This window comes from Spermophilus citellus (assembly GCF_964194105.1).
Source record: "Spermophilus citellus genome assembly, chromosome: 5".
Taxonomy (NCBI): Eukaryota; Metazoa; Chordata; class Mammalia; order Rodentia; family Sciuridae; genus Spermophilus; species Spermophilus citellus.
In genome coordinates, this window is record NC_138186.1 from 117282188 (window position 1) to 117305661 (window position 23474).

A 23474-nucleotide genomic window follows, 5' to 3' on the forward strand; every position below is an offset into this window, starting at 1 on the left:
ATCTATGGGACACATTGAAAGCAGTTCTAAGAGGAAAATTCATTGCTTGGAGTTCATTCCTTAAAAAAAGAAAAAACCAACAAATAAATGATCTCATACTTCATCTCAAAATCCTAGAAAAAGAAGAGCAAAACAACAGCAAAAGAAGTAGAAGGCAAGAAATAATTAAAATCAGAGCTGAAATTAATGAAGTCGAAACAAAAGAAACTATTGAAAAAAATTGACAAAACTAAAAGTTGGTTCTTTGAAAAAATAAATAAAATCGACAGACCCTTAGCCATGCTAACAAAGAGAAGAAGAGAGAGAACTCAAATTACTAGCATACAGGATGAAAAGGGCAATATCACAACAGACACTTCAGAAATACAGAAGATAATCAGAAATTATTTTGAATCCTTATACTCCAATAAAATAGAAGATAGTGAAGGCATAGATAAATTTCTTAAGTCATATGATCTGCCCAGATTGAGTCAGGAGGATATAGACAACCTAAACAGACCAATAACAATTGAGGAAATAGAAGAAACCATCAAAAGACTACCAACTAAGAAAAGCCCAGGACCGGATGGGTATACAGCAGAGTTTTACAAAACCTTTAAAGAGGAACTAACACCAATACTTTTCAATCTATTTCAGGAGATAGAAAAAGAGGGAGAACTTCCAAATACATTCTACGAGGCCAACATCACCCTGATGCCTAAACCAGACAAAGACACTTCAAAGAAAGAAAACTACAGACCAATATCTCTAATGAACCTAGATGCAAAAATCCTCAATAAAATTCTGGCGAATCAGATTCAAAAACATATCAAAAAAATTATACACCATGATCAAGTAGGATTCATCCCTGGGATGGAAGGCTGGTTCAATATACGGAAATCAATAAATGTTATTCACCACATCAATAGACTTAAAAATAAGAACCATATGATCATCTCGATAGATGCAGAAAAAGCATTCAACAAAGTACAGCATCCCTTTATGTTCAAAACTCTAGAAAAATTAGGGATAACAGGATCATACCTCAACATTGTAAAAGCAATCTATGATAAGCCACAGGCCAGCATCATTCTGAATGGAGAAAAATTGAAGGCATTCCCTCTAAAATCTGGAACAAGACAGGGTTGCCCTCTCTCACCACTTCTGTTCAACATAGTCCTCGAAACACTGGCCAGAGCAATTAGACAGACGAAAGAAATTAAAGGCATAAAAATAGGAAAAGAAGAACTTAAATTATCACTATTTGCAGATGACATGATTCTATACCTAGCAGACCCAAAAGGGTCTACAAAGAAACTATTAGAGCTAATAAATGAATTCAGCAAAGTGGCAGGATATAAAATCAACACACATAAATCAAATGCATTCCTGTATATCAGCGACAAATCCTCTGAAATGGAAATGAGGACAACTACTCCATTCACAATATCCCCCCCAAAAATAAAATACTTGGGAATCAACCTAACAAAAGAGGTGAAAGCCTTATACAATGAAAACTACAGAACCCTAAAGAGAGATATAAAAGAAAGTCTTAGAAGATGGAAAAATATACCCTGTTCATGGATAGGCAGAACTAACATCATCAAAATGGCGATATTACCAAAAGTTCTCTATAAGTTCAATGCTATCCCAATCAAAATCCCAACAGCATTTCTTGTAGAAATAGATAAAACAATCATGAAATTCATATGGAAAAATAAAAGACCCAGAATAGCAAAAACAATGCTAAGCAGGAAGTGTGAATCAGGGGGTATAGCGATACCAGACTTCAAACTATACTACAGAGCAATAGTAACAAAAATAGCATGGTACTGGTACCAAAACAGGCGGGTTGACCAATGGTACAGAATAGAGGACACAGTAACCAATCCACAAAACTACAACTATCTTATATTTGATAAAGGGGCTAAAAGCATGCAATGGAGGAAGGATAGCATCTTTAACAAATGGTGCTGGGAAAACTGGAAATCCATTTGCATCAAAATGAAACTGAATCCCTTTCTCTCGCCATGCACAAAAGTTAACTCAAAATGGATCAAGGAGCTGGATATTAAATCAGAGACACGGCGTCTGATAGAAGAAAAAGTTGGCTCTGATCTACATACTGTGGGGTCGGGCTCCAAATTCCTCAATAGGACACCCATAGCGCAAGAGTTAACAACTAGAATCAACAAATGGGACTTACTCAAACTAAAAAGTTTTTTCTCAGCAAAAGAAACAATAAGAGAGGTAAACAGGGAGCCTACATCCTGGGAACAAATTTTTACTCCTCACACTTCAGATAGAGCCCTAATATCCAGAATATACAAAGAACTCAAAAAATTAGACAATAAGATAACAAATAACACAATCAACAAATGGGCCAAGGACCTGAACAGACACTTCTCAGAGGAGGACATACAATCAATCAATAAGTACATGAAAAAATGCTCACCATCGCTAGCAGTCAGAGAAATGCAAATCAAAACCACCCTAAGATACCATCTCACTCCAGTAAGATTGGCAGCCATTATGAAGTCCAACAACAACAAGTGCTGGCGAGGATGCGGGGAAAAGGGTACACTTGTTCATTGTTGGTGGGACTGCAAATTGGTGCAGCCAATTTGGAAAGCAGTATGGAGATTTCTTGGAAAGCTGGGAATGGAACCACCATTTGACCCAGCTATTCTCCTTCTCGGTCTATTCCCTAAAGACCTAATAAGAGCATGCTACAGGGACACTGCTACATCGATGTTTATAGCAGCACAATTCACGATAGCAAGATTGTGGAACCAACCTAGATGCCCTTCTATAGATGAATGGATAAAAAAAAATGTGGCATTTATACACAATGGAGTATTACTCTGCATTAAAAAATGACAAAATCATAGAATTTGGAGGGAAATGGATGGCATTAGAGCAGATTATGCTAAGTGAAGCTAGCCAATCCTTAAAAAACAGATGCCAAATGACTTCTTTGATATAAGGGGAGTAACTAAGGACAGAGTAGGGACAAAGAGCTTGAGAAGAAAATTAACATTAAACAGGGATGAGAGGTGGGAGGGAAAGGGAGAGAGAAGGGAAATTGCATGGAAATGGAAGGTGATCCTCAGGGTTGTACAAAATTACATATAAGAGGAAATGAGGGGTAAGAGAAGAATAATACAAGTGGAAGAAATGATTTACAGTAGAGGGGGTAGAGAGAGAAGAGGAGAGGGGAGGGGAGGGGAGGGGGGATAGTAGAGAATAGGATAGACAGCAGAATACATCAGACACTAGAATGGCAATATGTAAATCAATGGAAGTGTAACTGATGTGATTCTGCAATCTGTAAACGGGGTAAAAATGGGAGTTCATAACCCACTTGAATCAAACTGTGAAATATGATATATCAAGAACTATGTAATGTTTTGAACGACCAACAATAAAAAAAATTTTAAAAAATTAAAAAAAATAAAGATTGCATGGGTTAAAAAAAATTCATTACAAGTGCAAAGTAGACCAATGGATTTTAAGATAAGAGAGTATGAAAAGTTCATGGATATGGTTTAATTCTACATTACAAGTAATTTTTAAGAAACTTGTCAGATTTTGTTGAAGTATCAAAGAAAAATATCCAGAATTATCTGAAAAGCATTAAAATACTCCTTTCTTTTCCAACTATATATCTCTGTGAAGCCATTATTTTCTTTATATACTTCAACCAAAACAGCATATCTTGACAGATTCAGGGGAAATCAATTTGAGAAACCAGTTCTTGTGTCTTAAACTAGATTTAAAAAAAAGACTTGCAAACATTTAAAACATTGCTTCTTCTGTCAGTAATTTTTTTAGAAAATATAATTAATTTTCATTAAAATATATGTATGTTAACATTTAATTGTTTTGATATTGTTATTTTTAATTAATTAATCTTTTTAAAGTTTCTGTTTTGGTCTGTTATATGGTAAATATTAGTAGATATCACCAATATAAAACAGAGCTTACTGGGGCACTCAGTAATATTTTTAGAGCATAAAGGGACCCTGAGAACTAACCAGTTTGAGAACTGATTGGCATAAAGTATTCGACCACTTATATCAACATGCAGCACAGAGGCGACTAAGGGCATCATCATATCTTTGTTCCGTATTTGCCAGAAGAATGATAGCCCTGACTAGTTAAAGAAATGCTTATTTACTTTCTATGGGTTTTCTTGTTGTTGTTGTTGTTGTTGTTTAAGGAATTGAGGAAGTAACTATCCTCTTTTTAAGTTTCTTTCAAAAAATGGTCTGAACCTTTTAGGATTCTTTCAGCTCCAGTTAACCTAATTTCATAGATTCCAGTGATAAGATCATTTATTTTCTTTACCAAAAAATGGCAGATAGTGTAGCCTCCAGAGTGGATTGGTTCAGGAGCTTCATATAAGGTTCTTTCTAAATCTCTGCTGTACTATCCCCATCCCTTCCTTGTTATGGGTTGGATCTGGAATGTCCCCCAAATACTCGTGTGTTGAAAGCATGGTCCCCAGTGCAGCAAAGTTCAGAGGAGGGACTTTTAAAACAGTGATTGAATCATGGGGGCTTTGACCTCTTAGTGAACTAATCCACTGATAGCTGCATGGACGGCTAGAAGGTGGAACCTAGTTGGAGAAAGTAGGTCACAGGGGGTGGGGGGCATCCCCTCCCACCACTCTATCCCTTCTCTCTCTCTGCTTCCCTGCTGCTATGTGCTGCTGAGCAGCTTTCCTCCACCGTGACATTGCTGCCGTAGAGTAGGCCAACCATGGACTGAATCCTCAGAAATCATGAACCAAAATACATCTTCCCTTCTCTAAGTTGTTTTTGTCAGGTATTTTGGTCACAACCACAAAAATCTGACTAACTCAAACTTCATCCTCAGACCAATAGCAAGATGGCTGAAGCAGTTCCAGGTCCCACAGCCAGATACTGGGGGACTCAGTACAGAAGGGAAATGCTTTCTCTGTTTCTTAGGAACAAGGAGTCTTAGAGACAGTGCAGCAGACTACTCCTTGTGCCCCAGTAGCCAGGATTGGTTTCCATGCCAGCCCCTAAGCATGTTACTGCTGGGTCATGGGTTACTGTGATTGGCTTAAAATAATCATTTGGAGTACATAGATGTAAAGCAGTGACCCACAATGATTTAGTTATTAAGAACAAAACAAAAATAATTCATGCTTGTTCAATTAATTGGAAATTAATTTGCATAGGTGCCCAATAAGAGTGGCAGTGTACATTTGTGGGAAGAATTCTAAGCCTGAGAACAGGAGCCCTGGAATCTGGTCCCACATCTGGCACTGTGGAGATCAGTCTTTGCTTATGTGGGCCGTGACTCTCTTTTCTGTAAACTGAGGGCTTGGACTAGGATACCACTTCTATGATCCTCTGGTTCATTGGTTCATTTATTCACTCTCTCAACCCTTTGTTCAATAACATTTATTGAGTGCTTAGTCTGTAGTGAAAGTCACAGCAGAGTATACAAATAGGCACCAAAATGTTGTCTGGTTAGCCACAACAGATATTCTTCTTCCTGCATTATACACACAGTGAAAGCCCAAAGAGGGTAAGATCCATATTGATTTTTGCTTATAAGCAACTTGTGGAGTAAACTGTTTAATGCCCTCACAAAGAGCCTTTGCTGCAAACCTAATTAGTGAACAGTTACATCATGAGAACTTTCTCTCGTCTTGTTAAGATGTAAAATTTATTTGGAAATGAAAACATGGAGTCACAAATGTGTTCTGAAAAAGATAAGTCTTTGTCAGGAAAATGCTTGTGGGCCTGACTGTCTGTGATTGTTCCAGTTCCCTCAGTATCAGAAAAGGCACGATGCAGAGAAGCAGGCTGTTACAAGAACAGGACAGCCATGAGAAATGAGACTGTGTTCCCTGGATATCCAAGGACACTTGTATATTGTAGTTCTCAGATAAGATGCTCAGAGTAGCTTGATCTTTTTTAAACCAAGCTGCTAAAATTTTGCAGACCTTTCTCATATGCAGTGTTGGTTAATTTTTTATGTCATGTGAAGTGTTGAGATAGCTGGGAGTATTTATCTCAAACAAGAGGATTAGAAGTCATGTGATCATTCCCTCAAGTAATATTTGAATTGTTGTCAGGTGAAGCAAGGCTTTTTGAATTGCTTTTGGAACCAGTAAGTAGAACAAAGATTAAGGGTTGCTGAAGAGAAAATCTTTCCAACAATTAGAGCTACCCATGATGTCATGTAAACCTCTGTCATTGAAAGTCATGAATTCTTCCATCACTGAGAACTCGGAAGTAGAGGCTGGATATCCTTCCACAGCAATGTTCTGAAGTTTCTTCCTTTGGTCTGAGATTGGCAAGGTGATTTGGAGTGAAGGTCATTTCTAAGATTCTGGTAACTGTCATTACCATGGACATGAGTCATCTAATAGCTGGGATCATTAGCTTGAAACAGAAAGGAGGCATTTCATTTATATAGCAGATATTTATTAAGTACCTACTATGTGTTTGGAAATATTCTAGACACTGAGGATACAGTAAAGAACAAGACTGATGAAGTTCTCTAGGGCCTTTCTGTTCTAGGGTAGGCAGACAGGCATTAAACTAATAAACTAATAAGAGTTTCCTATTAGAATGAATGCCCAGAGGGCCACAAACCAGGGAAATGGTGATTGGGATGGGTAAGAGTCAGATACTATCTTAGGTTAGGTTTTGGGGAAGTTCTCTGAGGAGTTAACATTTAAGCTGAAATGTGAATGAAAAGGAAGAGTGTGTCATGAGATCACTGGTTAAGAATATTTGAAGCAGACAGAACATATACAAAAGACCAGAACAAACTTGGCACCCAGAGGACTGGGTAAGAGGCACAGAGGAAGCTGCAATGAGATGGAGCAAGGAATGGGCGAGGACCAGATCCACAGGGCCTCGAAGCTGTGATTAGCTTAGCTGTGATTCTGAATCCACCCAGTGGGAAGCCACTGGAGGATTTTAAGTGAAGAGTGGCATCATCTGATTTACATCCCTAAAAGGTAACAGTAGGTTCCTCCTGGAGGATGAATTGTTGGTGACAAGGGATAGAAGCAAAGAGGAAAGTAAGAGGAAACTCGAGAGAAGTGTGGTTTCACAGCAACCTAGAAGAGAAAGTGTTTTTAGAAGGAAGGAGTGAGCAGCAGTGCTGATTAGAGAAATGCATTATTGGTTTAGGCAATAGGAAATTTATTGATGACCTTAATGAGTGAGTTTGGGTGGGTGGTGACCTTGCAAGCCTCCCTGGGGTGAATTTAGGAAAAATGGGAAGAGAGTAAGGAGACATGGGAATAGAAAACAGTCTTTCAAAAAATGCTGCTGCAAAGTGGTACGAAGAAGTAGGTCTGTATCTGGAGGGAAAATGAAGTGAAAAGATCATTTCTAAGATAGGAGTCACTACAGGTTCTCAGTGTGTTCATGAAAGGAGTTTGCACAGAGGCAGATGTTGGTGACACTGGCCAAAGAGTGAGTAATTGCAGGAGAGAGATCCTCAAAAGGGCACTATGAATTATTTTGCATTTTTATTGAAATCCTGAATTTCATTATCTTTGGTGTTGATTAATTTGTTGGAATTTTCCTGTATTAAATTGAACCATATGAAATTACCAATATGCATTCACTTCTGACCTATAAAAGCAGCAGTTTCATAGAAATCTAATAGTTTAATTTAGATAAGTTTAAATTTCTTTCAGGGTCCTTAAAATTTATATACCTTTTTAATTTGAAAAAAAATCTCACACTTACTTATGGTTAAAAATATAGAACAAAGAATACCCTCTTCTGACCCAATCATTTGCAAATAAGTTGTAGACCTGATATCCTTTCTCTCCTAACACTTTAGTAGGTATTTCCTAAAAATAAGAATATTCTCCTACAAAGTCAAATATAATCAGTAGGGTTTTGCCAGTTGTTCCAATAATGGCCTTTAATGCAAGAAGATGCAGTCCAGAATCTCATATTGGAACCCATCCCTATTCTTCCTTGATCTCCATGACCTTGATATTTTGAAGAATGCAGGCCAGTTATTTTGTAGAATGGCCATGGATTTGATTTGTCATGATTATCTTCAAATTATGAATCAAATCAAAGTGTGGTAGCCAGCCTTCAAATTGGCCTCACCTTTGTTATTCATATCCTTACATAATCTCCTCTCATTTGTACCGGGGTCAATCTTATGATCAAGAACGTACGTTAGTCAGCTTGCTGTTATTATAACAAAATACCTGAGATAATTAGTTCATAAGGAGAAAATGTTTATTTTGGTTCACAATTTTGGAGGTTCCATGATCGATTGACCCCTCAACTTTGAGTCTGTGGTGAGGTAGCACATCATGGCAGGAGTGTGTAGCAGAACAGACCTGCTTACATAAGGAGCCAGGGAGCAAAAAAGAAAGAGGAAGAGGTGAGGGTCCCACAATCCCCTTTGAGAGCACATCCTCAAATGATCTAAGAATTTCCCATTAGGCCCTTCCCCTTAAAAGTTTATTAGCCATGGCCTAGGGACTCAAGCCTTTACCACATGGGCCTTTGGGGAAGAGTCAAGATTCAAACTATAGAAAAGAGCATATAGTAGAAGTGACAATGTTATAAAAGTGATTTGTTGAATCACTTATTCTGTGGAAGGCAAGCTCATGTTGGTAACAGCCCCATAGATAGGCTCATAAGAAACTCAAGCATCTAGCTGCCAATGAGAAACTGAGGACTGTCAACCAAGTGGGTGAGCTCAGAAATGGATTCCCCAGCCCCAGGAAGTCTTAAGTTGTTGTAGCTGTAGCCAACAGCTTGACTGCAACCTTGTGAGAGACCTTGAGTCAGAACCACCAATCTAAGCCACCACTAGAGTCCTGAAATTGTAATACAGTAAAAGTTCATCAGCTTAAGATAAGAAGGAATGCTGGCAGAAACATCACAGAAGTGATGGTGAGTTTTTTTCATTGTATCCAGTCAGGTGGTGCACAATTTCAGTCCTATTGCTGATGATGTTTATTTTTATTTCGGAGCTTTCTTTTAATTAATGAATATTTCACAGAAGATACTTTGAAACTATATAAATATCCTTTTTTCATCTAGCATTCCATTTTTCATGTATTTATTTTTCTCAATATGAAATCTTGAGTTACTATTTATTCAATGAGGTATAACCTGTTATAGTCATGATTTATTTTGATGTTCAAATTGTCCCTAATTTTACCAGATCCCTTTAGCCTGCTCCTGTGTCCTTTGGGCATGTCCTCATCATTCTTAGAGCACTTCCCTGATTTCTGGCACAAGATGTTTTAGGCTCATCATGTTCTTTGCCTGTCCTTGCCTTGAAATCAGTCATTTCTCCAAGGATCCCTGATTCTTTTTAGTGGAAAATGGTATTAAAGCCAGGATCTGGGCACTAGGTGTACCTATGCCCACTGCAGAGTCTCTGCTCCCAGGCCCATTCAAAGAGCATACATACATTGCACGTGTGTGTGTGTGTGTGTAAATGTAAGTAATATATATGCATCTGTTTTATTTTTGTACTGGAGATTTCTTAGTCACATCTCCAGCCCCTTTTATGTTTTATTTTGAAACCAGGTCTCACTAAGTTGCTTAAGGCCTTGCTAAATTGCTAAGGCTGGCCTCAAAATTGTGATCCTCCTGCCTCACCCTCCCAAGTTGCTGGGATAATGGGAATGCACCACATACCTGGTGTATCTGTTTTATATATTTTAGAACATAAATATGTATTTGATATTTACTTATAAATAACATATGTATATTTAAATCTCTAAGTTCATAGTGATAGCTCTAACTGTAGGATATCCAGGGTTTATTCTATCCTTTTTCCTTTTCATATTAGTTAACCATCTTCTCCAACAGTGAGGGATTTAGCTCCCATTACCCTTATTATAGTATTATATTTATTGATCCAATTAACCTGCCCATATGTAACCAGTCTCCCATCACCCTACATTCGCCCCTTTCCTCATGTGGATGCCCCCCCATTCAGGCTGTGACTCCCATTGTAGGGACAACATACTCGAGCATGCATCCTTCACCTTGCTTGGGCTCTGAATCCTCGAGGTGCCCCATTGCAGTGTGAATACCCTTCGCATGCCATTTGAGCTCCAGCTCCCCCAGGCTGTCACAGGCTGCCTCCCTGTGCAGATGTCCACCCATCTCCTGGTTTGGGGACTGGCTGTGCAAACCAGAGAGGAAAAGGAGGAGCAGCCCTTCATAAGTTTATAATAAATTTCAGACTGAAAGGAGCATTCTACTCTGCCACAGATGAATTTTTTGTTTCTTCTGTAATCATGGTTCCAAATTTGTGGTTATACTCAAAGACCGTGGGAAGCTATAGAAATACAAATCTCAAAGCAAACAACAATAAAACAGGAGAAACCAAAGTGTCCCTAGTAAATGATTAAACAGGTTATTGGGTAGGGGGTACTCAGTTTTATTCTGGACTTTTGGTTACTCTAAATTTTCTACGTTTATTATTTTATTTATGTTAATGATACTAACAAGATTATAGGCTATGATTTCTTTATAGTATTCTGTATCAAAAATACAACTAACATTATTATTTTTAAAAAGGAATTATAAAATACAGAATTCAAATCCCCCTTGCTGGAGATTCTGATCCAGTATGCCTGGCCTGAGGCCTGCTAATCTGTGCTTTATAACATTCTCCATCTGGATGTAATGATCGGCCAGGTTGGGAAATATGGCTCCATTGGACCCTTCCCAGAAATTTGCTGGGCAGCTCTCTGCATATCCAGTGGGCAGACAGTGCACCCAGCACTCCTCACGTACTCACAGTCACTCAGGGGAAGCATGATGAGTGTCTTTATGAAAGCTCAAGACAGTTAGGTGTGGCTTTGAAGGCTCAGACCCTACTGATACCTTCTTCCAGTGGTATATTGATTTCTTCTGATTCCCTGATTCTTATTGTTAGTGAAGTAAAGGAAACCCCTGAAAAGATGAATGTAAGTACGCCTTGGAATTGTCAAGGTCAGCAAAAATGAGTGACGTCTGAGAAACTGTCACTGCCAAGAGAAGCCTACTACATGACTACTAATGTATCCTGGATGGCGCCCTAGAATAGAAAAAGGGAATTTGATAAAAATTAAGTATAGACTAATATAATTGCAACAGATGTATCATAATAAAGGAAGATGTTAATAATTCAGAAAATTAGGTGAAGGGCATGTGGGAATGCTGTACTCTACATAGTAATTCTATAAATCTAAAATGGCTCTGAAATAAAAAGGTTATTTGAAAAAAGATGCAGATTGCAAAACATGTAACAATGTGACTGAGAAATTCAATGGTGTAGTACTTTGTAAATAATCAGGAAAAGGTGCACCTACCAGAATGGGTATGAAAAATTAAGTAGGGTGTCATCACCTGCATGTGAGAGACAAGACACATGGCCATGCAACTCACTGACAGACCACAGCGCCTGCCGTTACAGGAAATGTGAGTACAGAAGGGACACAGCTCCCAAAAGGTCACTGTGTAAATGTCTCATAGATGACCAGTTGCCCCAAGGGAAAAATCTGGCCCTGCTTATAGGCAGGGAGAAAGGGTGACTGTGGCAGGAGCTGTTGCATTCTTTGTCTTTTGTGAACAGCTGTTGTGTGCTTCATGTGCCACCTGTCTTTATTGGCCGAAATGCCCTCAGACCCAGTGCTGTACAGTATAACCAGTCCCTGTCCCCTGTGGCTTAAAGCAAAGCACTGTGTCATTAAACAGCAGGTGAGCATTCAAGTTGGAGCCCAAAACAATGCAGCCATGTATCATTGGCTGCAGAAAATGCAGAAAAACTGCAGGTCTTTTTATACTAAGGTAGGTAATATGTCCACAAATGAAAGTGGAACCATCCAGCTTAGTAGACCAATCTTCCGGGAATGATTCCCCAAATCATTACGTTCCAAATTGGAAGCATTTACCTGTTTCAGGTCAGAAACTCATCATGCTTCATTTCTTTAAAACTGGAAGTTTTATTACAAAACAAAAATGACATTTTTACATTATAATTCTCAAAGAGAACATAAAAAGAATATTTTTCCATTCCTAGATCAATAAAAAATATTTACGACTGTGGCTAAAACATAAGAAGTACTACCATTGTCACTTTTGTGTGTGCGTGTGATGGACTATCTTTTCTGTTCCCTTGGGGAGTCATGTGGAGCCTGGGTACCTACTCCTGATTAAAATAAGGAGGCTGGAGCTGGATGCGCTTTACACATTGGCTGGCTGTGGTGGTCAGGGGTCGGTTGCAGAAAGATAATCCACTCTAGGTGAATAGAAAGTGATTTTTTCTAAGATTTTAGGTGGCTTTCACAATCACTTGAGGGCTGAAGAAAAAGACTGTGGACCAAGCTTCCAGGAATGATTCCCAGGGCCATACAGAAACTGCCAGAGTAGCTGCTCCATCTGCATTGATCGCAGGTGATCGCAGCAGCTGCTGGCTCTAAACCAACCACATCAGCTAGATTCAGGAAGCTGCCACTGCACTAGCCAACTCAAGAACACATTGCCTTTGCCACGGTCTGCACAGTAGAAACCCATATCCTGCTTCTTTCCACATGATTTAGTTCCAAATCAAAGCATCGCAGGAACACAAGCAGTACATAGTCACATTTTTAACCTAAATTGCAAGAGAGTCTGGTATTGCTTTTTGCTTTCCAGTTTCTATATACACTAGAAGGGAAGTTCAAGTGGATATTGGAGGAACGTGATCTATGTTATCCTACAGTCTGTCTATCTGGCCACTCAGTTATCCTGCCTATATAGTAGAACTTAGAAGTCCAAGATCTCTGGACATGTGCAACTGTCTTCATCGAGGTTTCTTGTAACCTACTGACCTATAAACAGAGAGACTGCTCATCTGCTCCCAGATCCAGTGTGGCAAAGGAAAGTAAAAACTCTTGGGAACGGTGATGAGTGAGCTGCTGCATCTGGACACCTGTGGTGAGCAGAGAGCAAAGCCCGCCCAGGAGGTGGGAAAGAGCTGCAGGGAGGGCAGCCCTGGTTAAGGAGAGGCAGCGTGGCAAGGCTTCCCAGCGACAAGGGAGAGTGGGGTCATGCAGACAACAGTACCTCAAATTTAGGGGTCAGTTTGAGGGATAGGTGAAAAATATCCTTGTTAAAATAGATGTGACTGATGAGTTCTTAGAAAAAGACATCAGCGGGGCTGGGGTTGTGGCTCAGCGGTAGAGCGCTTGCCTAGCACGTGTGAGGACCTGGATTCGATCCTCAGCACCACATAAAAATAAAAAAATTTAAAAAAGATGTTGTGTTCAACTACAACTAAAAAATAAGTATTTTTTTTAAAAAAGAAAAAGAGAGCAGCACAGTTTTAAAAGTCTTTCTGAATCTTCACACAGAAACAGAAAACAACTAAATGGCAAAACTCAATATCCACAGATAACACTTCAAAACTACAAAGTGCCCCACAAATGTCAAAATAGAGGCAGGTGTGGAGGTAAATACCAACAGCCATCAACCTGCATGATGCAGTATTTGTTCAAGGGAAAGAAGCAAAGAGGGAACATTGGGCATCTGATAGTCCTGAGAACAGGGGACCCCAGAATAGCTAACAAGTGCTCACGATAAGTCACTGCAGTGACTCTGAGCAGAGCAGCTGACACCAAGAGGCATTTCACTCAACTTGATACCAGGTCATTGTGGTCCCAGGCTGCTTAGTGAGTTCTGAGAGGGGCTGGGGCCTTCACATACTTTCCTTGAAAGAAAGTGAAAGTCCACTTAAAAGTGGGTGAAGGCAACCCAAGGGCAGTCTTAGCAAGCTGTCTTGATTTCTAATACTTCACTAGTTTCCCTGAACTAAAACCCCCTTCTCAGGACTCAGGAAAACTAATTTTGCAAAATGAGCAATAAAAGAGTACCAAGGGCCATTTCCATATAAAGTTATCTGAAGAACAACAGAACACAGACAGAATAACATCCCTATAGTCAATGAAAGCATCTAGAAAGAAGTCAATGAGAGCTCAAAAGGGAACTATTTCAAAGCGAGCTAAAATACAAAACTTTAAAACTCAAAAAGAAATAAAGATATAAAGAGAATTTAGGAGAAAGTATTAAATACTGACAACAGTATTTAATACAACAGGCAAAGAAGATTTAACGTAGGAAATAGGAGTCTTAAAACAGCAAAGCAAAGCAAGGGGACAGGAAAAAATATTTAAAATAGTGAAAAAATCCTGGAATAAAAAGTTACCTAAAATTATATATTGAAAGAACACACCACATACCTGAGAATATTGACCCAGAATGATTAACACCAGGATGTAGTATATGTTAATTGTACTTTAAAGGGGAAAAAAAATCTGCAAGGTATGGCTGCTCATGCCTCTAATCCCAGCAGCTCAGGAGGCTGAGACAGGAGGATCACAGGTTGAAAGACAGCCTCAGCAATGGCTAGGCAGTAAGCAACTCAGTGAGACCCTTTCTCTAATAAAATACAAAAAAATAAGGCTGAGGATGTGGCTCAGTGGTTGAGCACCCCCTGAGTGCAATCCATGGTACCTCCTGCCCACAAAAAGTAGGGGAAATCCTTTAGACATCCAGACAAAAAGAACAAGTGATTTTTAAGAGGAGGAAAATTATTATCATAAAGCTTTTTCGATACAACACTTTAGGCTAGAAAAAAAGAATATAGAGTAATATATTTCAGATTCTCAAGGAAAGAAAATGTGGGCTGGGAATTTTATTTTCAACACTTTTAAGTATAAAAGCAGAGACATTTTGTTATCAATGAATAAGAACTCGGGAGGTATTATTCTCTTGAACCCTCCTTGTGGAGACTAGTGGAGAATGAGCTTTAGATAATTAAAATGACATTGCTATGGTTTGGATCAGTAACTCCCACAGACCCATGTATTAAAGACTAGGTCCCATCCCATCATGAATACTAAATTATAGTTGCCTATAGAACTAAAATGAGGGTATAATGGGAGAGAGGGGATGTTATTGGTATCTGCTAAAATAATGTATAATCTAGTGCAACTCTGAAAAAATTAGGAAGGCAATAGGGAAAGTATATACAAACAAAGTCTGTTTTCAGGAATCATTTTGATAGCGGTTTTGTTGTTATTTTGAAGCTGTTATATGTTTACTAAGGGATTAAATAAACATGGAGTATATGAGGATCAATTGTAGCTCAGTGGTACAGCACTTGCCTAGCACTTGTGAGCTCTGGGTTCAATCCCCAGTACCACAAAAAGGAGGGGTATTTTAATTCTATCATCCTTTTGTCATTTCACAAACAAGATTCTCCTGGGCATGGCTTTTATTTACACATGCATGCACACATACAATGGCCCAATAACAGTGAGAATTCCTAGTATCTGCATTATAGTCTTAAAATACCAATTCCCCCACTTATAGGACCCAGAGCTCTGGGAGAGGTATCTGATTCCAGGACTGTGTTAGGATATGTACAGACTAAGCCTGGAAGTTCTTGTCAATCCATATAATACAAAAGCAATCAGAGATACTAGGGTCATATCAAAAGGACTCAGGAATAAACCTGAAGAGGATAATTTGAATTTCCTGGAATGGAAAAAAACTCAATAAGTATATTTAAAATCCTACATTTGTAATGATGATTTTTTAAAAATTCTGGTCACTTTAGAAGGATAATAAGGATTTCATTATCACAGGGAAAGAATTAAGCATATGATTCAAAGAATCATATAAACTTGTACCACTGGGTAAACAGATGAGAGATAAAATACTTAACAAACACGTAATTAAAGGACTGAATAGTCATAAGTGCTATGTAGAGGTATATTATAATGGGCTTAGAAAGACAAAGGTACACAGAATTTTTTTTTTAAATATTTTATTTATTTATTTTTAGTTCTCGGCGGACACAACATCTTTGTTGGTATGTGGTGCTGAGGATTGAACCCGGGCCGCACGCATGCCAGGCGAGCGCGCTACCGCTGAGCCACATCCCCAGCCCGGTACACAGAATTTTTGAGGAAAAAAATAACAGGAAAGACATTTTAGAATAGTGCTGTCCAACAGAACTTTCTGTGATGATGGAAATATCCTGTGGGGAGGCAGCCAGCGCCTTGTTGGGAGGTGGTTCTTCCTGCTCAGTGGGGTGTAAGCCACCTGGGAAATAGTAAAGGCTAGAATAATTAGTGAAGGACAAATGACAAAGTATAGTTTGTAAAGGAGAGCCCCTGTTAGGTCCAGCCCACACAGGAGCTGGAGTTGAACAACTAAAAAATGACTCCCATGGTTTATTTAAGGGGGTACTTCAAAGGCGGAGTCAAAATAAACCTTCAAAGATTTCAAGGCATCTTGGCAGGTCACACCCATCTCAGAGGGGCTGTGTGGCTACAACAGGTCACCCCACCTCTGGTGCTGTGTGGGACCAGGCAGAGTGGAATAGAAATCCACATGTCTCTGGGCAGTTGATCAGAAGAAATGTCCACTGGAAGTTCCCAGATACTGGATTATCGTATTCACTAGAATACCATGCACAACACAGCCCACAAACGGTTCTCAACAATGTCCCATGTCTAGACTTTCCATTATGGTAGCCATTAGCCACAGGTGGCTATCAAGCACTTGACATGTGGCTAGTACTACAGAGAAACTATTTTTTTTAAATATTGAATTTTTATTAATTTAAATATACATATAAATAGCTACTTATGGCTAATGGCTACCATATTGGACAAGTGTAGTTCAAGAGCTGCATTTTGGATTCAGACATCTGTATACTGATCCACAGAATTTGGGTAATATTCCTTGATTTTTTAATATGAAGAAACAAACACATTCTCACTGTATCATCTTGATAGAATACTCTTAGGTAGTATTTGAGGTGGGGCTTCAGTGTGTGAATACCTTGTTGGAAAGATACAAATAATCTAATGAGAAAATTAAACAGAAGCAATGGACATCAACCAAATGTTAGAATGGTGCCCACAAACTGAGGACTAAAACCACTGAGCATAATTAAAGCCATAATAATCAAAGCTCGAAAAAGAGAAACATATCAAGGTAATGTATATCATAGACCACACCACCACAACTTATATCACAAGGATACTATTTCCTGGCAAGACCAGCAGAAAGACAAAGTGTTACTATTAAGAACATTTGCTAAGGTTTCGAACAACTAGGACCAAAGTATCTTAAGTGGAGCATAATTATTGTTTTGCTCTAATTATAGTTTTTAAGTAACTATTAGAGAAATGACCTAATGATGACCATCATTTGCAAACAAACTAGTCGGTCAAGGTCAAAGCCTTCCATAGGATCTTCTTCAGCTGTAATACTCTCTTGATTCTGTGACTCTATTGTGACCAATAAAGAATCATTTAGTTATATGAATATAATAACCTTGAGAGAAAAATTTAGAGTTTTGGTAGCCACAGAAAAGGATCTTTGGGAAAGGAAATATATTCAGCAACCAGAACTGTAAGTTTTCTGGAAATCTAAGTGGGGTTTGATATATGCCAAAACGCTAATCATAGAAAAAAGCATAAGATTTTAATATACAGAAAAATATTACATTTATAAAAAATCATTGAAATTATACAAATATTTTATAGTATTTCAATCACCAACCATAAATCATCATGGCATTACTCAATTTTGAAAGGACTTCAGTTTGACTAATGAAATATTTTCTTATCAAATATTTTCTTATCATTGTTTGATGTGCAAGTTAGAAAAAAAATATCAACAGGAACTATAAAGGACTCAGACATTAATTCTGTACCCAAGTAGAAGGTAGAGTTATTATCAGAAATGGTCATATCATAACCAGCCAAGTGAATAATACTACACTGAAGAAAGAGCTTAAAAGGGTACCAACAAAGATTTTCTTTAAAAACATCTGATTTGTCTAATGAATTTCTGCCTGAAGTGTTTCTCTTCTGTGAATGGAAAGTGCAGTTAAGGCCAAGTGCTCCATGTTTGAGGCAATAACAGTATGTGCTAAACAGCCCATAAATGAATTGGTAAATATATTATTCTAAATAAGACTGGAACATTCCTTGAGGAGAAGTACAGAACTCTCCTTGAAGATGGAACCAGGTTTTGAAGATAAAAGGAAATGAGCCTACAATGTTGCGATTATACTATTTTATCTCCAAAAATACTGCTGGCATTTGAATGAGGGAACAATAGGTCTTATCCTTTGGGGGCTATGAAAAGTGGTTTAAAAAAATACATTCCCTCTGCTTATGCCTAGGGGAGAAATGTGGATTTCTTAAATTTATTTTTATTTATTTATTTTACTATGAAAGTGCAATAACAAGCCAGCTCTCTCCACTGGAATGAATAATAAGATAGTTTCACAATTTCCACATCATTTAATGCTTAAATACTGGCCTTTTCATACAGAAACAGAAGCCATCTAAGCTAATAAAAAGACTATTTGGTTTTGGAGTGTTGGAAGTGATACTGGATTTACTTCCATCTCTTTTTAATATCCCCAGAGACAAGGCAGAGACTATCAGCCCCTAGTGTGCGTCTTGGATGTCATTGTGCTTCTTTCCCACCTTGGAAATGCATAAGTCAATGGAGAGATCAAGTATCTACTCACTAGGAAGCGCATGCTAAATCTAATATTGCTGCTCACATCTTTACAATTAAGGGTTAAATTTTGCCTTCCAAACATAGGGCTCTGGTATTATTTAAAAAGAAGTTTCTTGCTTTAAAATGTTCAGTGCTGCTGCATTGACCGCAGTGAAAGCTCATTTAGTGTTTGACCGCTCATCCGTATAGCCCATGGTGGTGGTGGATTTCTTAGACCAGAAGCTCTCAAGCTTTAGCGAGTGTCCGGATCAGTCGGAAGGCCGCTAAAACACCTTTACTGGGCCTCACCCTCAGTGACTTGACTCCAAAGGTCTGGAATAGGAGCTGAGAATTTATACTTCTGATATATCTCCTGGTGATGCTGATGTAGCTAGTGTAAGGACCACAGTTTGAGAACCACTGTTTTAAGAGGATGAAGAGCTCGTTGTGATGGACTTCATGATGAAAAAGAGATTTCTTTGTGAATCCATTACTTCCTGCTCCTTTTTCTGATTATACCAATAATATTGGGAATGTCTTCAGCTTTTTTCTGTCCCAAATCCAGGAGTAAACATTTCAACATTACAATTTTATTTTACTTTTTTTTTTTTTTTTGTATCAGGGATTGAACTCAGGGGCACTCAACCACTGAGCCACATCCCCAGCCCCATTTTGTATTTTATTTAGAGACAGGGTCTCACTGAGGTGCTTAGTGCCTCGCTTTTTGCTGAGGCTGGCTTTGAACTCATGATCATCCTGCCTCAGCCTCCACAGTTTTATTGTTTAATGTAGACTTTGCATTGAGAAGAATAAAAAGGACCAAAGGAATAGTTGGTGCATTTTGTCACTCCCTGCACAGAGCCATAGTGGGGTGTTATTGCAAAACCTAAACCCACCTACCACTCAGTCTGAAGCCACTTAAGGCTAGTGTTTGACACTTCATATTTACAATGTTTGGAATCATTTCTCATTACTCCACGTGACATTGAAGCAATTTATGATGAGTAGGATGAGGACTCCTGATGGACTGACCAATAAGAAACCCACTGCAGTGGGTGGAAGTGGCTGGTTCTCATGGTCCTCTTTATGTTTGTCTCAGCGCTGCACCATTGGCAGTTACTGGGCTCTGGTGCCTCCCTCTGCCTGCCCAGATGTGTGTTCAGCTGAGGCGTCTGGGACAGTAGCTTGAAAGATAAAGTAACAATTTGGTGACTTAGCAATCTTCCTTTCTCAGCCAAGCATTTAAGTTTGAGTTCTCAGAAGGTATCCTGGAACATCCATTCATTGGAGGTGGATATCTAATGATTCCTGCCTGAAACATCTTAGTCAATGTGCACGTTGTTTTGTGCAAATATCTGGCCTCAAAGACAGAACAGAAGTCATTAGTCCCATTTTATAAATAGACTTTAAGCATATCATCTGTAAAATGAAGAGCATAATCCTTGTGCTTCCTGCCTCCAAAGTAGATGTGAAATTTGAGTAATATATGCAAAAGAGCTTTGAGGAGGGGCAGATGCTGGACAGGTGCAGATATGTGGTTCCGGAGGAGTTGCTGTGATTGCTGCTTTGATGATAATCTCTGAAAATGCTAATGGAGCCACCTTTCTGAAGGGTCTGGTTAAATGGTTTGGCCCTGAATACTATCAACCATTAAAGAATTCTAGCATCTCACCTTGAATTATGCAAATGACTGTAGAGTCGCTGTTTTTTTCTGAGGGAAAATTGAGAAGAAGTGTTCATGTATTAATTATCCCAACCATTCACCATTATCAAGTGTCAACCACAGATGCTAGAAGAGCTGTTTCTTATGCATTTTGAAGAAAAGCCCTGCCAGGCTGACAAATTGAAATTCAGACATCTCAGGCTTTTTTCACCTCTGGTGTTTATTTATTTTTATCTTTGGAACTTTTAAGTAAATTACTTTACCCTTTGGTTTTCATTTGCTTAAATAAGATGCATTCTAAGATTATGTGAAATTATTAGAGTGCTTTAAAAATGTAAGTACATAGATTTCATAAATTACCTACCAAATTTGAGTTGAAATATGTTGTCCTGAGGTGAAAACAATTAATTGAGGTTGGCCTCCAGAAAGACTATTCCACCTCCACTTTTATTTCATTGTGAATTAATGTAGTCTAATTATCCCAGGATAGTGTTAGCACTGATTTTAGATGAAGGCAAAGTACATTGAGCTACCTTGACGGTTTCTGGAAGAATGAGAAAACCTCACATTAAATTGTGGTACATCCTATGAAGATAGAGCCCTTGGGGAGGACGTGGTTTACTGTACCATTTTTGTCTTCCTTTGTGTGTCCAGAAAAATGTCACAGACCCTGCCAGCTCTAGGATCCAGTTCTGTTCTGACTATAGAGAATTTCCCCTAACATCAGGTCCCAACTGACCAAACAGTTGCAAACAGTATGCCTTTGGATTCCTCTAATGGAATACTGAAGAGCAAGGCTAAGGTCCCAGCCCAGCAGAAATAGATTCTCCAGGTTTTCTCACTCTGTGTTATCTTGGGTGTCCTGGTGTGGAGAAGCACCCCATCCCTCAACTCACACTGTATTGCACCTGTCTTGTTAGTTGGTTCATCCCTTGAGGGCCTGCCCCTAGCTAAGAATGTAATAACAAGTGGATGCTCTGATTATGATAAGTTGAGGGTGTGCCAGATACCTAGCTGCATCTTGACAAGGTCTTTCCAGAGACCATGCATTCCCCAGGGGATGGATGGAAGTTTCAGGCATTATGAAAGCCTGGGTGGGTGAGAACAGAGGGATATTTTTCAAAAGAAAGTTTCTTAGGTGCTTTCTAAATTATCCCAAAAAGGAAGGAAGCTGCCTATTACAGATCCGTAGTTCTTCATCCAAAAGTCTGAGGCCAGATAAGAATTAAGAATTAGATAGCACAGCAATTTGGTACATGCACCTCATAATAACACCCTACCAAGATCTGAGGCTATGTCTAATATAAAACACACCAATATTCATATGAAGTGGGGAGAATGCTGTTAGTTCAGGTTAGGATGGGACACCAATGAGTTTCAGTAGGGTTAGACTTTGTGGCAAAGCAGCTTGGTTGTTAAAACTTTCAGGATTTCAGAATTTCAATAAAAAATTAAACATTGGAGGCTGGGGCTGGGGCTCAGCAGTAGAGCACTTGCCTGGTACGTGCAGGGTGCTGGGTTTGATCCTCAGGACCACATAAAAATGAATGAATAAAATAAAGGTATTGTGTCCAACTACAACTAAAAAAATATTTTTTAAAAGATTAAACATTGCAATTGTTAATAGTAGTTCATGTTTACTAACATTTGGGGTGTGCCAGGCACTATGCTAAGTGAGCACTTTACTGAAGCAAATTCATTTATTCAACAACCATGGGAGGCAGAAATCATTAGTAACCCCCACTTCACTCATTCCTACTCATTATCTTTTAAAAACCCATTGCATGTTGTGTGCCTACCATGTGCCGAGGACAAAAAGCAAAATGTAGGTACAGCCCCCACCTAAACTTGCTCCCAGTCTTGTGGCAGCCAGATGGGGCTGCTAGCAGAGAAGCCTGCCCTCCCTTTGTCAGGGAAGGTGTCCAGGCAGGCACTGGTCCAGCACATCTTCCCCGCAGAGGAGGAAACCAGGCACTGCAGATGTCATTCCTATAGGCTCAGCTCCTTAATAGTAAGCACATTGTTCAAGGTCAACATTTCTCAAATGCTTTTGAGACCACAGCTCTCTGTGGTCTTTCATTTTGCTTTCTTTAATGCAACTGTCTTCTTTCTTCTATTACAGAACACCCATTTCTGCTTTCTCACAAGATAACATCTATGAAGTTCAGCCTCCAAGGGTAGACAGAAAATCTACAGAGATCTTCCAAGCCCACATCCAGGCCAGTCAAGGAATTATGCAGCCCCTAGGTAAAGAGGACACTTACATGTACCGAGAGTACATCAGAAACCGCTACCTGTGAAGAGGATGCAGGCCATGTGATAGCCCTGATGGGGACCCAGAAAGTTCCATTTGCTTAGGTTATCTGTTTTCTCTCATCATACAAATGTAATTTCCCAAAATTCCTTTGCATCTGAAGTTTTCCCATCTTTTTGTTCCTTACAAATAGATAATAAAGAAATGACCAACTATGTTGTTATTGTTGCCTTTACTTTGTTTTAGTAATAGTTTGTTTTGTGGTCAGTATAGTACCATAGCATCCTGTTATGAAACTTGCAAGTATTTTGTGAGCACCTACTATGTGAGCACCTACAGGCTCCATGGCAAGGTCTAGGAATAGCACAGTAAGCAAAAAAGGCAAAAACTTTCTCTCTTAGGAGGAATGAAGGCAAAGTATTTTTATTATCACTTTTAAATTTATTCTGATGGTTTTAATGGTAACCTTATCGTTTGACACAAATTTTCGTTATTCTGAAACCTCTTGTTCTTAGGAAATAAATATTTGTGGATAAAGGGACCAAACATTAACAAAGTAATTTCCAACGGTTCAGGAAAAAAAGAATATATGATAAAGCAAGTGGAGGAAAATAGTAATTGGTAAATGTGGATAAAGAGCCAATGGGAGTTATTTGAGCTATTCTAACAATTTTTCTGAAAATGTGAAATTATATCAAAATAAAACATTAAAATTATCATTCAGAATGACTTTTGTTATGTGCAGTTGTGTCACCGTATTTGATACTTGGTGTTCAGGCAGGTGGTGACTGATTATGTGCACAGCTGGTTTGTTCTCCATACAAACACTATCATGACAACTTTCTGCATTTCTAACAGTTTAATGTAAAGAATTTAATCTCATTATGTGTATGCATTTATTATAAATTGTCTCAGTTCTCTCTCTTCATAAATAACATAGAGAACCAAACTAGCTCATGGGAGAAGGAAAACCAGTAAGAGAAAATGACCTCTAAGGTCTCATCAACCCTGGGATGCTGGAATTTGG

General features: G+C 38.7%; 1 protein-coding gene across 2 annotated transcripts in view; it reads left to right on the forward strand.

Moving 5' to 3' along the window:
* The window catches only part of FIG4 (FIG4 phosphoinositide 5-phosphatase), a 128054-nt gene extending 105392 nt beyond the window's left edge, over window positions 1-22662 (forward strand). For both annotated transcript variants that reach the window (XM_081295820.1, XM_081295819.1), the window contains exon 23: window positions 22316-22662. In XM_081295820.1, the coding sequence (XP_081151946.1) occupies window positions 22316-22493 (178 nt within the window). In that variant the 3' untranslated portion in view covers window positions 22494-22662. The remainder of the gene's footprint in view (window positions 1-22315) is intronic.
* The last annotated feature ends 812 nt before the right edge of the window (window positions 22663-23474 follow it).